The 16,412-nt window shown below is 41.3% G+C and overlaps 1 protein-coding gene across 1 annotated transcript in view; it reads right to left on the reverse strand.

The window, feature by feature from the left end:
• The window catches only part of EGF (epidermal growth factor), a 78,633-nt gene that overhangs the window by 52,449 nt on the left and 9,772 nt on the right, over positions 1-16,412 (reverse strand). Inside the window, 4 exon segments of the mRNA XM_004426580.3 lie at positions 4,579-4,781; positions 5,525-5,752; positions 6,169-6,350; positions 8,696-8,895. Of these exon segments, the coding sequence (XP_004426637.1) occupies positions 4,579-4,781; positions 5,525-5,752; positions 6,169-6,350; positions 8,696-8,895 (813 nt within the window).

The following is a 16,412-nucleotide window of genomic DNA, read 5'->3' on the forward strand; positions in this document are numbered from 1 at the left end:
AAATGGTACTAACAATCACACCTAATTCACAGGGTTGTTGTAAAGATTAAGTGAGATAATGTAGGAATAGCCCCGAGCAGATCATTCTGTACACACTCAATAATTACGGGCATTTCCAGTATTTCTAGAGGCCATACAAGCTGTGGCATTTTCCTATTTTATTTCCTATGCAGCAGCCCATGGGACTCCCAAATCGATTATTTCTAGCCAGACCTCTTTCTTCAGATCTAGACCAATTGAAAAAAAGAAAAAGATTCTGAGGCATAGTGAGAGCGAACCTGCAAAGATCTGCTGCAGAGTTAAGCTGCAGAGAAAAGTGAGTTAAAACGCTGGGGATTTATTCATAACATACAAAAGAGAGGGGCCCCGGTGAAGACTGTCTCTCCAATCAAGGGCAAGTGGGGCTTACAACATGTAAGGAAGACAACGTGTACTTAGATATTAAATATCTTTAGACCTTGTTCCTTACTATTTAGGGGAGAGAGTGCCAAAGTTTGTTTTCTTTAAACTCTTGTTATTAAACGTCCTCTAGGCCATGGGAGTGCACTGGAGAGCTGTATTCCCTGTCCTCACAGGACTAAGGGAGTTTAGGAGGACAGACACGGCCGAGCATGAGTGCCCTGAGACTGGGGAAGCCTGAGATTCTTCTCTGAGAACAGCCCACGAAGGCTCCCGGTGAGTGGGTCAGGGAAGGCGTTCCTGAAAGAAGTGATGTTGGAGCTGTTTCTCAGAGGATGAGGAGAGTGAGCCAGCGCAGAGAAGGAGAAAGAGTGCTTCTGAGTGTGTGGAAAGGCCTGGAGGAGGGAGTGGGTGTGACTGTGGGAGGAGAGTAATCTTCGAGGACGGCTGTAAAGCAGAAGATGGTGAGAGATGAAGCTGAGAGATGAGCAGAGCGCCCTGGGAATGGGTTAAATAGAGAGACTGGACTTCCATTATTAGCAACTGAGAGTTGTCAACTGGCTTTAGCCAGGGAATGACATGACTGGATTCTCCTTTCCGAAGGGATATGCTCCCTGCAGCATAGAAAAGGGAGGCAGGGAGACTAATTAAGCAGACCCCAGGGCTGGACTGCTGCCGAGAGGGCCCAAGTGTTTGGACCGTAGGCGGGAGCATTGTTAGGACTTGGAGATTGAGTTCATGGGTGGGAGTGAGAAGGAGGGAAGAAAGGACCACGCGTAGATTTCTGTCTTGGGAGAGGGAGGTGAGATGCCACTCACTGAGGTCGGGACACTGCAGGGAGAGGAGCTGGGGAGGAGGGAGGTGAAAGTTGGGAGGGCAGGTATTTCTTTTGCGCCCGAAGTACTTGCAAAAAATCCAAGTAGAAATGCTCAGAAGGCAGATAAATATACGGGCCTTGATAAGGAAACGTTCACCGAGCCTGAATGCGTACATCCGAGGTGCCCACTGCAGGACCCTGAGCCTGGAGGGTGCAGACAGCAAGCAGGCGCAGCCCAGAGGCGGGACCAGAGTGACGGCTCTCAGGAAACTGGTCAGAAGCATCCGAAAACCAGCCCGACGGTGAAACAGTGACTCTGCTACCTTGACTTGGGCTCTGTGATTGGCTGCATCAAACTCCTCCATCACCAGCCCATCCGAATGGCAGAGCCAAGGGCTTGTTTAAGGACAAATCAGTCTTCCCTGTGAAGCTCTGTGACTCTGCCTTTGTAAGCGCCCCCTGCCCTTGGTCTTCACCGGGGCCCCTCCCTTTTGTATACTATGAATAAATCCCCCATGCTTTAAATCACTTTTCTCTGCAGCTTAACTCTCACTATGCCTCAGTGTGTGTGTTTTTTAATTGGTCTAGATCTCAAGAAAAAGGTCTGGGCTAGAAATAATATATTCAGGAGTCAAGTGGGCCACTGCGTGGGAAATAAAGTACAAGAATGCCGGAGGTTGTCTGGCCCTTAGAGGTTAACAATGCACATAACCACACGAGTGGTTCTGAGAAATCTCTACTTGAGGAAAAAACAACCTGTTTAACTTCATTTAACCCAGCCCGTCTAAATCATTTGACCCTGAAATGTTTTTTCCCCCAAAAAAAACCCCATTAAATCCCACAGAACTAGTGTTCTGTAGAACATGCTTTGACAAATGATAGTTTAGGCATTTTGCAGGAAGTAATGATGAAGAACCGATGAAAGTTATATACCGTATCCTAGGCGGACAATTGCATATTTTCATCTCACACATACAATGGAAAGAGTCACAGCCCCTAAATCCCGGGTGAAGAGTTCCTGCGCTCGAGGCACTCAAACCACGTAAACCTGCTGAACGACAGCCAAAGAAGCGGCGCTCTGGAAGCCACACGTCCTTTGCACTCGGAGCGCAGGCGAAGCCCACCCTTTGGTCCATACCTGCAGCCAATATCTCCAATGGCAACTGCCATCTAGATTCCAGGTTTGCCTGTAGCTCTGCCGCCGGCAGTGGCTTCCCAACCAAATTCTGTTATTTGCCACGGGGTTTGAAGCTGTTCTGTAATGAATCGTTATAGATTTTCTTCCAAAATTCATGCTTTTAATTATCCTGTTTGAACTGCCTATCAAAGAGCAGGCTGAGTAATCATGAAGGACGGTGAAGAGCTGAAGTGTTTATAGCAGAAAGAACACTAAACTGGCAGACCGATCACCAGGAATTTTTTCCAAAATCCAGCATTAACAAGCTGTGTAATTCCGGAAAAGTCACTCTATTTCTCTAAGCTTCGGACTTCTCAGTTATGAAATGAGTACAATAATCGCTGACCTTTCTGCCTCACAATGTGGCTGTAACGAACAAATAAGATAATGCCCGTGAAAAGACTTTGGAAACTATGAGGTTCCATATACATGTAAGCGATGGTGATGAGGATGAGGGTGGACATATCTATAACTATTAATGAGACTCAATAATTACTCATTCATAGTACTTGTTGGTTCTAATTTGTTGCGAGTCATCACCACTTGGACAATGAGTTGTACGTGAAGACAGCTTGAGTCAAAATTTCCCATGGAAGGTGTCTGGCAGTGTATCAGATTCACTGCCTTCATGTGTGGAATACGGTCACCATCTATTTGATAGTGGTGACATTAGGTCGTTGTATTTAATGTTGTGCTGCAACCCACAGTTGAATTGTTCCCCACAACTCTCACTCTGTAAATTCAAGTAAATCAATTTTTAAAAAATAACTTATCTGAATAAACACTTCATCTCTTGGAATTTATTTTATTCTTGGCAGTTCCTCATTAGTTGCATTGAAAACATAATCATTATACAAGTTAAATTATAGTTTCTATCTAAATTTTTAAAGAAATCAGATAAAAAGCATTTGCACTATTAGTTACTTGCTTGCAGATATAAGAAATAATTATGTTGATTCCCCTAGATTCTGGCCTGCCTTCAGCAATCTCATGCCTGTGCCCCTGTTCAGTCTCCACGGCTGTCTTCAGGAGCCACGTCTAGGGCAGGTACAAACACGTGTATACACTAACCATGGCGGGGACTCACTGTCCCTACCACTTCCCACACTGTTACCAAACCCTAGCCGCATCCAGCAGGCAGGAAGAAGAGAAAACAAACAATTCCATCTCTGCTTCAGAACCTCACAAGGCTAGCTGGGGATAAAATTAAAAATATTTTAAAGACTTCTTGAAATAACACTTTTACATAAAGCAAATGTTAGTGTAACATCATTTATGTGGTATATATGCCATATTGCAGAGCCCACCTTAAAAAAATTATATCTAACAAAATCAAAATCAAACAGAGAAGACTACATTTGAAAGAGAAATTTGAGACTGTGACTAGATTCAGTCAATTCATTCATTTGACTAACATTATCTAAAATTCTTTATATAGAAATAAATAACCACATAGGGTGGTTTAAATAAATAAATAACAGACAGGGTCCCTGCCTCCACAGCATCAATAATCAAGTGGGAGAGAAAATAAAAAAGAAAGCAAAGTAATATGTAATTACACCTTGCGATGAGTTCAATGTTTGGAGAATGAGAGAAAAACAGGAGGTGAAGGGGCCTCCTCTGATTGGAGGACCAGAGAACGGCTATCTGAGGACAGGACTCTTAAGCTCAGAACTGAGGAGAAGTCTGGGAGAGGGAAGAGTGACGGCCAAAGCCTGAAGGCTGAGGGAGCTGGGGTGTCTGAGAAACCATGGAAAGACGTGTTAGTTTCCGTGAGGGAGGATGAGAGAGTGCTAGATCAGGGTGGTCAAGTACCGCTAGGCCTGCTAAAACCTTGCACTTCAATCTAAATGCAAAGGAAAGCTTTTGAAGGATTTTAAGCAGGGGCGTTAGTGGATCAGATTAACTATTTACAGGCAAGAGGGGAAAACAGCAAGATTAGTTGAGTGGCTATTGCAATAGGCCAGGCAGGAAATGCTGGTTGCTTGGACTATGGTGGTGGCGGTAAAGAAGCGTACATTTGAGATGTATTTAGGCGGTAGGAATGGAAAGGATTTGGTGGTAGACTGGAAATTAGGAGTGAGGCAGTGGGAGAAATAAAGGATGACCCCTAACTGTCCGGCTTGAGCCAGTAGACAGGTGTAGACCAAGTGCCAGACCCTGTTAGAGGTCAAAGGTGACTCACCAGACGCCGGCGCATCACCCCCTGCCTTGGGCTGCACCAGTGGATGCACAACTTTAATTCCAGCAGGTGGTACAGAGGACGGACCGAGGTAAATTCTAACCACATCCTTCCCAGTGTGTTTGTCAGCTATCCCAATTGTCTTCTTTCTCCACGTTGAGTAGAAGATACGGTCACCAAAAAGGGACACTGCAAACAAATTGTGCCTAAAAAACAACAGGAAAAAACAGACAATGGCAGAACATTTCCTCCTGGGCTTATTAAACTTGCACTTCATTTCAATTTATTGTATGAATATTAATCACTCAACAATTTTCAATTGTTTCTCATTTAGGTTTAGAGACATGTCAAGTTGAAAATTTTATTTATGTAGTCATAAGCTGAATTAATAGGATATAATTTCCAGATTCATTGTCTCATTTTTTTGCTGATCAGCACGTTAAGTGTGATGGAAATACAATAGGAACAGAATAAGCATGAATTTCTGGTTTTGTCCATTTCACACTAGACTAATTTCTGCCTCTTGCCACAAGCTGGAGAGTTGGTTACTGGCAAGACAGCAAATCAACTTAAAGATAGGTGCTTCACAAAATCTATGAAATCCTAATTCCAAAAAGAATAACTACGACCAACATGTGGAAACTTATTATTACATGCCAAATATTCTGTTATTTTTATTTGCGTTGATTTACTTAATCTTCACAGCAACCCCAAGAAATTAGCACTACTATTATCCCATGTTAAAGGAAACTGAGGACAAGAGAAGTCACGTAACCTGCCCAAAGTCACTCACCTAATAAATGGTAAATCTGAGACCTGATCTCAAGTCCTTTGGACTCCGAAATCTGTACTAAAGCACTATTCCAGATTAGCTGACAAAAGTAAAATTAATTTATCACACAAACTTCAAATGGCAATTGTTTTATTTTGTACCAAAAGCAGAACCTACTGTGTAAGATGTTTGCTGAGACGGACAGAACTTCCATCATAATCACAGGAACAAATGCGAGAGTTGCCTCCTTCTCTATCGGACTGAATCCAAAAGAGCCGTTTCTCAAGCACATCCAATGACACGGCTGTTATTTTCTCTGATGTCTCTAGCAGAATCTTCTCTTCCACACCATTGAGATCGGCTCTGTGGAGGCTGCCGGCTACCTCTGAAGACCAGAATAGAAACCTGAGGGCAAACGTATTACAGAGACGCATAACCGAATGTGAGGTCACTTCAACGGCCCACTCTCTCAGAGGGTCAGCAGTCCCGGATGTCTGCACAGGACGAGCCTGACTATTTTGAATGAAAATTCGATTCGACAAGTATTTATTGCTCTGTGATGGAAATCCCACGTGATTTCAAGTTAGAAGGAGAATGACGCCTCTATAGCAGGGAACCCTGGTGGTGAGGAGCACTATTTGTAGAGGAAGCCTGCCCTGGTTCAAATCCAGGCTGCCGCCCTATTGAAAATGGTGTTGTGGACTGTAAAACAGGGCCTGGGTCTCAAAGAGAAGGCCCCTTTCAGTTCAAAATGTTATGATTCCACGCATTTTCATCAGATTTTGAATTATATTTCAATGTCTGAAAACAACAGAATTTACCTTTCTACTGGATCAACAGCTACATTTGCAGGATATTTTAAGGTGCCTAAGAGAACACGGGAATTGTTTCCTTTCATATCTGTTACTGTAATGATTCCTTCCTCTTGATTTGACCAAATAAGTTCTTCATTTATCCAATTTATTGCCATTCCTGAAACATTTTTCTCTATATTGCATACTCTCTGTAAAATCGAATTTCAAAATTGTTATTAATATTTCCCCATTCACAACAAAATTGTTTTATTTTTATGAAAGTCTATTCTTTTAAACACTTGTCATTTTTGCACATTCCCCAAAGTATTTAAGTGATGAAATAGTCACAGTCACTGTGGCATTGTTTGGATGCACTAATGCTAACCCTCCCATGTGAATATTTCTGGGCATAATATTTATGTCATAGCTTTGAAATGGAAAATTATCCTACACTTATTGAAATTAGGCAATCGACCATAACGTATTAATTTCAACTATAGTAACAGTGGAATTTTGATGCTCCTTCACAGACAATTCATTCAATTGCATTTGCTAACGGAGTTTTCCAACTTCTGACCGGAACCCAATTCCAAGCCCGGCCAACTTCTGTCAGGATTCCCTTGGAATTTGTGCATAGCACTAGGAAGCAGGTGAACTGCTCTCTAGCGCCCCATTTTACTGCTGGCCCCTCCTCCTCCATCAGGCCCCTCTCTTTCTACAAGTCCCCACGCCAGGACGCATGACCCGAAGAGCAGGGCTTCTCTTTATGCCTCTTGGGTAGGCAGTGTTTCCTGCTCTCTTGTGATAGAAACAAGTAAACAAGAGGCCAGCCCCGTGGTGTAGTGGTTGGGTTCACACGTTCCGCTTCAGTGGCCCAGGGTTCGCCAGCTCAGATGCTGGCCGCGGACCTGCTCATGGCTCACCAAGCCAGGCTGAGGCGGCGTCCCACATAGAAGAATTAGAAGGACCTACAACTAGGATATACAACTATGTATAGGAGCTTTGGGGAGGAACAAAGAAAAAGAGGAAGATTGGCAACAGATGTTAGCTCAGGGCCAATCTTCCTCAAAAAAAAAATTAAAAAAAAAAAAACAAGCAAACAAAAACCTCTGTTATCTCCTAATTCCAGCATGTGCAGGTAAAGGGTCCTCTTGAGGGGTCGAGGGTGGGAGGTGGGGAGAAGCCCTGATTTGTACCGTGACAGATTTCCGTGGTGTAAATATTCCCAAAATCACCGCTTCCAGCTATGGACATGACGTCACTGAACTCGGAGTTGGGCAGATGGAGCGATTTCACCGGCCTGTGCTAGTCCTAGATCTCAAAGTAATCTGGCCAATCCATTCAACCAATTGCTAATATATTAATATATAGCTCACCCAGGCAAATTGTTTGCATTTTAATGGCTGTCCTTTACAAACAATGTTTTAACCCAAAGGAGTGAATATAATGGTGGATTTTAGTCTTCAGGCCAATCCTTTCCCAATGCCTTGACATAAATTCACAACTATTTGATGTATTTTCCTGTTCTGTAACAGGACACCCTCTAGACTCTTAGGCTCAAGGTTTTGAAACTATTCTACAGATGGCTGGAGAATAATGTGTAGTCACCCCTGTTAAAAGTGAGATTAGCACATATTAGAGATGTGATAAAACAGATTAGCACCTAATTGAAGCTTTTAAGAATAACTGGAGGGAGAAAGGTTTATTTTTAAAAAAGCGAACAGTGGGCACTTTGTGTTGGGAATAAACGCTTTAGGTTTCCCTAGTCACATGCTCTCTGTAATCCATCTCCCAGGAACAGAGAACATTCCTCCTGGGACTGCTTTAAGGGTTGTACCAGTCAAAAAGAAAGAGTAAAGATCTTTTGTATGTCTTGAAGCAAAATGCTTTATATCTGTCATCTGCTTTATTATTCTTTTTCCAGCATGCAAACACCTTGAGAATAAAATTTAAAAAATTTTTTTTCTTCCTAAATATCAGGTGCAAAAACCCATGACAGAGATTTATACGGATAAAACGGGGTTTCTCAACCTCAGCACTGTTGCCACTTTGGGCCTATAACTCTTTGATGTGGGAGCGATCCTGCCTGTGGCGTGATGTTAGCAGCATCCCTGGCCTCTGCCCACTAGACTCCAGTAGCACATCCTCCCTCTTCCCCAATCCAGTTGCTACAACCAAAAACGTTTCCAGATACTACCGAATGTCCCCTGAGCTGCAAAATCACCCCCAGCTGAGAACCACTGGAGTAGAAAAGAATCATGTAAATAATCTGTTTTAACCGTAAAATGGTGATCTGACTTAATAAACTTAAATATTTTCAAAATTACATTAACATCCTCACTTTCTCCTTTTCAGAGCTTCCGAATATCAATGCCGTATTCATGGGCTTGTTCAATAACATGATACCACAGATGCAGGTTAAATAAATACCAACAAATGCCAGACACACCTTTGAATTGTGATGTGATTTTCATCTATACATCATGGACTCATTATATTGTATTTGTCGGCCTGTACAAAAATCCCTCCAACACTGTGGGAAACGGTACTTTACCTCCTGCCTTGTCCCATTCAGAAAAACTCTTTGCAAGAGTTGTCTTTCTAGATCTACCCAATAGATTCTTCCCTCGTTGTAATGAAAATCCATAATCACTGACACGCCAGCATCTGCCACCAACTGCTCATGATTAGTTCCTTCCAGATCAATCCTGAAGATACTATTTCCATGGCAGAAAATTAAGAAGGGTGCAGGACCTGAGTGGGGAGAAAGAAACAAAACTATGTATTTTCAATGATATTTTATCTGATTTACACAAAATGCTTCTCCATGACAGCCAATACAAGCAGAATTAATTTTTAATTTCTGGTTTTATATTTTTAAAAAAGACTACTGTAATAGAGAATAAAGAGTTCCTATAGATGTTCACAATTAATTTTATAAATCACCTTCTCCATAAATTGATTGTAAGAAATGAACATTGCCAAATTATGAAAAAAGAACTATTTGAAAAGAAAAATACTTTCTACTCATCTATAAAATGCCATTTTATGTTCAAAAAGAAACCACCTAGGACTGGCCCAGTGGTGTAGTGGTTAAGTTCAAGCGCTCTGCTTTGGCAGCCCAAGGTTCACGAATTCAGATCCTGGGTGTGGACCTACGCACCGCACATCAAGCCATGCTGTGGCGGCGTCCCATATAAAGTAGAGGAAGATGGGCACAGATTTTAGCCCAGGGCCACTCTTCCTCAGCAAAAAGAGTAGGATTAGCAACAGATATTAGGCCGGGGCTAACTAATCTTCCTCACCAAAAAAAAAAAGAAACCATCTACTATATTCTATTGTGGAAAGGGTCTGTATGAACATAAAATTTAATTATGTGAATTGGTAATCTATTACCAAAAGATGTTATCATTTTGGAAATGGATCCTCCCTCCTAGTCTTACCTTATGAACAGAGGCTTCAGGGTCTGTTCAGAAGAAGATTGAGAAAATTAGAGATCTTAAGTGGAATCAGGAGTAATTGAAATGCCATCCTGTGAAAGCTCTGAAATATTTTGTCCTTGTTAGCATTGCCACATAAAATACAGAATGCCCAGTTAAATGTGAATTGTATATATATTGCATGGGACTTACTTACACTAAAAAATTATTCACTGTTTCCCTGAAATCAAATTTAACAAGGTGTCCCATTTTTTCATTTGCTAAATCTGGGTAGTGGGCCTCACTGGATTTCTTGATTCCTGTGGGCCCTTGCCCTGTACCCAACCCTATACCTGGGTCCAGTCCTGTTCCAGGTGATAGCACCCACCCACTCTGACTCCCAGGTATGCAACACCTGCTTGGGAGACTGATACCTCTCTTTGGAAACCTCAGCACAAATGACTGGCTGACCCCACACAGAGCTTGCCTTTGATGCTCCAGGATGATGCCAAGGGATAGTTTCATCCCCTGCAGCTAGGCTAGCATGCTTGGTCTCTCCTGCCCGAGGGTGAGGAGGCTGCTGCCATTCTGCCTTTAGATAACTGTGGAACCACTGGGATGAGTGGGGGATTGGAGAAGAATTCTAACATAGTCTCGCTTCCCCTGCTGGGTTTATTCCATCCCATTTTCACATTAAATTTTAATACGTTAATGTGGCATAATAATAATGTGTTTATTGTCCTAAGGATTAAACAAGATGATGGAGTAACATCCTCTTACTCAGAGATTCTGTTGTAGAGTCCGGAAACATTAACCCCACGTTAGAGGATACGTCAGAATCAAGACACAAGGGGAAGAGAGAAGTGTTAGGATCATGCTAGTTTGAAATAAGTGCTAGCACAAATGTGCAAGAGAATTAGCTCAAATCACTCTTCCCAGAGCTTTTCCACAACACAAGCTTTCCTGCACAGATAGATGTGTAGGGAGCTCGTTCTCCACTGCCACTCAGTTGTAAGATCAGAGCTGTCACAGGAGAAATGGAAAGGGCATTTCCAGTCCTGGCTCCACCAGCTTCTCTCAACACCCCACAGGATCTCCCCACCCATATCAGAGGATTGTTGGGGAAAGAAATGAAATTATAGATATGAAAGTATTTCATTAATTGTGGAGCACTGCACAAACGTAATTTGCCATTGCATTTTCCCACAACAGGGTCTCACTACCAGGTGCCACTGTTCAGGTTTGAACCCATGGACTAGAATGTTGCTATAACTCACCTCTCCTATAGCAATGCATCCTGAGAGAATGGAAGACTTAGGGAAAAGCATCCTAAACCAATAGCTACTAATTGTGGGCCACAGAGTGCTGCAGGCCTGTAGATTTATTGCCAGGAGCCCTCTCTTTGAAATGCGTATCATGTATTCTCTCTAAACTGAATAAATGTGTCCAACACATATTATTACTTTTGTAATGCGTTGACGTATGAATGAGATTGAGAGGACATTTTATCCATTTAAAAGTATTACTAAATGGGAGGTTTCCAGGTAAAAAAAAAGGAGAAAAGAAAGGCACTCTAAACATTTTAATATTCCTCTCCCCAAACACAACACAATCCTTTGTACATAACAGGTACTCCAAATTTTTGAATAAATCAATACATTAATGAAGAAACAACTCTGTTTTGTTTACCTGTCTGGGCTTTTACCAACAGGAACAAAGCCCAAGACACTAGCAGATCTATCGAACTCATGCAAGCAGAGTCTGTCCTATTTTACTAACAGGAATAATAATAATAACATCCAACTTTCCCATCCTGACCTTGACTATCCACAATACAACACCATGAGCTAGATAGGCCAGATATTAAAGTCAGTAAATCACAGAGAAAAGAGAAATCTGAATACTTAGATTCATCAAGCACAAACCATAGCATTAACTTCAGCATTTTTCAAAAAACAAATACAGAATATTTAGTAAAATACTAGGTAAGGATAACTAATAAATTTTATCTTTAGATTTTTCCCATTCGTGGGAAAGGGTTCCAGGGTTTATCATAACCTCTTAGAACTGGAAGACCGTAGACATTACCTAATTCAGTGTTCCCCAAAATTGCTTGTACAAAAGCATCACACAGGGTGCTGTGTGTGTGTCGTCTGCAGATCCACCCCCTCCCTTGAGATCCCAGTTCAGCAAGGCTGGGCTGAGGACTAGGAATCCGCTCTTTGAACGGACACTACAGATTATTCTTGCAGCTTGGTGAATTTGGAAAATTCAATGATGAGGAAATTCAATGATGTTTGTTAGCTGGTGGGAGCTGGATAATTCTAATGAACCCAGACACCGCCCTCCCAGTCCAGGATTCTTTCCTGCCTGTCTGGGTTGCCATGTATCAAGATGTTACAATCTTCATATTACTTATGTAACTGATTTTAATTCCACTTCCTCAAAACACTGTTTATTTTTCCTACACTGTCAGCATCATCTTATGTCAACCAGGGCCTGGGCTGAGTATGTGTAGACATGAAATGTAATGTGATTTAAGAGAAAATGAAAGACTTTGAGAATTAGCCCTGGTAATAGTCATTACTCTGTACTACCACTGGAAATGATAACTGTCAGTGTTTTTTCAGAACTGTCAAAGACTCTATAAACCTCGATGTGTGGTACAATCCTCGGATTTGAATGTCAGCAGGGGTGTGTGTTTGAACAGCTAAACTTTCCCATGTCAAAACCCACGCCGTTTATTTTGGGTTCGGTTCGGTAAGAGGGAAGTGCATGGAAAATCAAACATCATTTCTAAAGAACACAAACAAATGTGCATGGAGGTCACAGCAAATCAACTGGAACCCCTGACTCCTCATTCTGGGGATTAGCAGGGGAACTTCAGGAGTCAAAAAGGAGTCCGGTATGCTTGGAGCATAGTGAAGACTTTTATTAGTGACTACAAGAACCGGGACCTCCATGGCACACAGGTCAGTCACGAGAAGTAGGTTTTGATGAAGTGGGTGGCAGAAACAATATCTCACAACAGTCACCTCTCCATCTGCTCTGGGTCTGTGGGAGTGGCCCCACATAGGTAAGCCAGGAGAGAAACTGACTGTCTTCTGCGGCCCGTGGGTGCAAAGGCTCATGGGACCTAGTTAACACATAAATGATACGGGCACCCAGATTAACAAGAAACCCTCACTTCTCTCATGCCAACACTGCCACCTGCTCTCACCACCACAGGTTTCCTGCCCTAAGTCTGGAGACAGATGCTGGCTCACAGCACAAAGAAAGTGAAGGGGAGCTCAGACCTTAAGGATTCAATGACACTATGAGAAGATCTAGATTTAAACTGATGGAGGTGGCAGAAGAAAGCCTGATGGCTCCTCACACGGCTCCTCCGTCAGGCCCTGGGAGGGGTCATTTATTACTACCTCCCAAGGGGCTGACTTGAACGATATCTTGGGTTTTATGAAGTGCAGAAAGTTTTATTTCACTCTAAGACACTATCCCCATCTCCTTTTCTCAATTAAGGTACTTAAAAGGGCACACATTCATTTCTGGGCAGTCACAGCTTTGTTCTCGGCTTATTCATTAACATCAACATTCAGGGCAGGAGAGAGAGGAGCCAGGTGATTCAGAAATGATACATCCAGAGAGGGAGCTAGGAGATGTGAATTTAAATCTGAATTCTGTCAGGACAGCTCTGGGGCTCAATTTTGCTTCCTGAAAAATGGGAATGAAGATTGCCACCCTAGTCCCTGAGTGGTAGTAGAAACGTGTCATCCGAAGCAGAAAATAGCCTCTACCTGACCCTCAACAGCATTCTCATTATCAAGCTTAAGAGGTCTACTCCCAGGTCCTCAGGATAGTAGCTGAGACTAGCAGGTTCTGCAAAATTAAACTTGTTTTTTTCAACAGGACTTCCAAGAGTCTTTAAGGTGCTATTACACATTTTGATTCTCCAAGAACGTTAGTGGTGAATATCATCAGAATAGTCATAGCCAACATCTTGTGTGTTTTCTCTGGGGTAGCACATTGAATGCATTATTTCATTTAATTGGGTAACGCTAGGAGGGAGGTGCTCTCAGCATCTTCATTTCACAGACGAAAAAACTGGAGTTTAGAGTAGTTAACTTGCCACAAGTCACACGGCCAATAAATAACAAAGTGGGGATTTAAAGCCACATCTTTCTGATCAGATTCTAGCTTTTAAACACCATGCTGTACTGCTTATCCCAAACTGAATTCACCAGGAACTCTTATCATTTAGCATCTTGTAGTGTACCACGTCAAGTGTTTCCACTTCAGGAAACACTGTTCTAGGCATGTTCTCCACAAGGCTGGATTCTCTGAATCCACGTTCCAGGAACTGATCAGAAAGTGGGTCCCTTTAAATAAATTCCCATAATTACACCAACTGGATAATTTTATATCTCATCCTATAATATAGTGCATCCCATACATAATGCATTCCTTGCCTTCCTTGGCTCATGGCCCTTTTCTCCAACTTCAAAGCCAACAATGTAGCATTATCAAATCTCTCTCTGATTCTATCACCTTTTTCCTCCTTTGACATTCTCGCCTCCCTCTTATAAGGACCCTAGTGATGACATTTAGGATCCACCTAGAGAATCCAGGGTAATCACCCCATCTCAAGGCCACATTTGCAAAGTCCCGTCTTCCATGTAAGCTCACATTCACAGGTTCCACGAATTAAGATGCAGGCATATTTGGGGCCATATTCAGCCTACAACAGTTAATGATGTTGAACATCTTTTTCATAGACTTATTTACCATCCTTATATCCTTTTTGGTGAAGTGTCTGTTTAAGTCCTCTGCCAATTTTTTAACTAGGTTATTTTTTTTCTTATTGTTGCATTTGAAAGGCTTTTAAAAAATATATTTTGGATACAAGTCCTTGGTCAGATATGTGATTTGCAAATATTTTCTTCCAGCACACAGCTTGTCTTTTCATCCTCTGGATATTCCCTTTGGCAGAGCAAAAGTTTTCACTTTGATGAGGTAAAATTTATCAATTTTTTTTCTTTTGTATATCATGCTTTTCGTGTCATTTCTAAAACTCTTTACCCTAGGACACAAAGATTTCTCCTATGTTTTTTCATAGTTTTGCATCTTAAATTTAGATCCATTTTGAGTTAATCTTTGTATAAGGTGTGTGGTTCAGGCTGAGGTTCATTGTGTTGCTCACTGGATGTCTAATCGATCCAACATCATTTGTTGAAAAAACTATCCTCTCTCCATTGAATTGCTTTTGCACCTTTGAAAAAGATCAAATGATCATATTTGTGTGAGTCCATTTCTGGACCTTCTAGTCCATTCCATTAATTTATGTGCCTATCTCTTGGCTAATATCACAGCTTAGTATAACTTTTAAAAAACTCATAATGACACAGTTTTTCAGAACAGTGAACCCCGTTACAAGGTTCCTGTGCTGTATGTAATCCTTCATCTTAAGTAAGCATGTTTAAATATCCCTCAGCTTGTGAGCATAAATTACGCTCAGTTTTATTTAAAGTGCAATTTCATTTAAACTGCTACCAGACTAAAATGCATTCACCAACATTAAAGCATTAGAAAAGTTTTTCCAGATGTTTCACACACATACATGTGGCAAGACTCAGAAATCACTGTTCACCTGCCTTCTGAGTTTTGTCACAATATTTTCTACCGTCTGCTGGACATTTTCAGTTGAGGATGTCCCACAGCCCCAAAAGTCCCTCTGCATGTTAAAAACTGAGATTATGCGATCCCTTCTGATCAGTTTGCATTTATTGAAAAGATTGAATTTGACATAGGAATTCAAAAATCTGGTTTAAAGTTCAATATGTTTTGATACTTAGTCTTTGATAGCTGTCATAGACAAAACAGATGTTTCACAATCACATCTATATCAAATGAAAGAAATGCTTCACTGGCTATATGTATAAAATCACAAAACATACTTTTTAATTACATCTATCAATTATTCACAAATTATGTTGAATTAGACTAGCAAATTTCTATCTTCCTAGATTTCACTCAGTAAATGCAAACTGACCAGAAGGTCTTGCATTTTATATTTTTAACAAATGGATTAAAAGGGACAAAAATTCTTTATTCAGAAGTTTTTAAAAAATAGTTTGGAAAATTCTCATTACAGGTTTTTTTGAGTGCAGATGTGGGTTTTTAATAGGTGACATATTAACATTGATTCAACTTTCAAATCACATGACAGTGGGAACATTTCCAACATCTGTTTTCACACTGCTCCCTTCACACACAGATTTCTTACACCAGCAGGCACTTTCTCACTCATCGTCAGAATGTCACCTCTAACTTGAAGGAATAACGTTCTGTTGTTTTAGTTATTTTTTGAGTAACATGCTAGTGACACCTATTTGTCATCACAGAAAGGGTCAAAAAATGTGAAACATTTATCTTTTTTTAAAAAGAAAAATATGTTACATTTGATTGGTCTCTTAAGTGCTTTTCTTCAAGAGACTCTGCAGAAAACATGTGGGGCAAATATTTTCATGGTAACTCCCCAGCCAATACAAAGTGTATAAAGAATCCAGTTTAGTCTGGTTTTCACAGGAGTAGTGACACCAGGGATGTCTCATAGCACTTTGTACAATTCCAGTGTCAACTTCCTTGTGGCACTGCCTCCCTGCTAGACCACGGTGAACTGTAGCGTAGGGCCCACGGGGACCTCCCCCAGAATCCTTTCTACTGATGTTCCAGTACATGAAGTGGCCCCATCACCCTGGGTACACTTGGACTATATTTTTCATAATACATTTGTTAATATATAAATAAGTCATTGACTACTGAGGAATTTCTTCTCGGATATATTTTTCCTTTATT

The sequence above is a fragment of the Ceratotherium simum genome, chromosome 12, assembly GCF_057802395.1.
Source record: "Ceratotherium simum simum isolate JZ-2026a chromosome 12, ASM5780239v1, whole genome shotgun sequence".
NCBI lineage: Eukaryota > Metazoa > Chordata > Mammalia > Perissodactyla > Rhinocerotidae > Ceratotherium > Ceratotherium simum.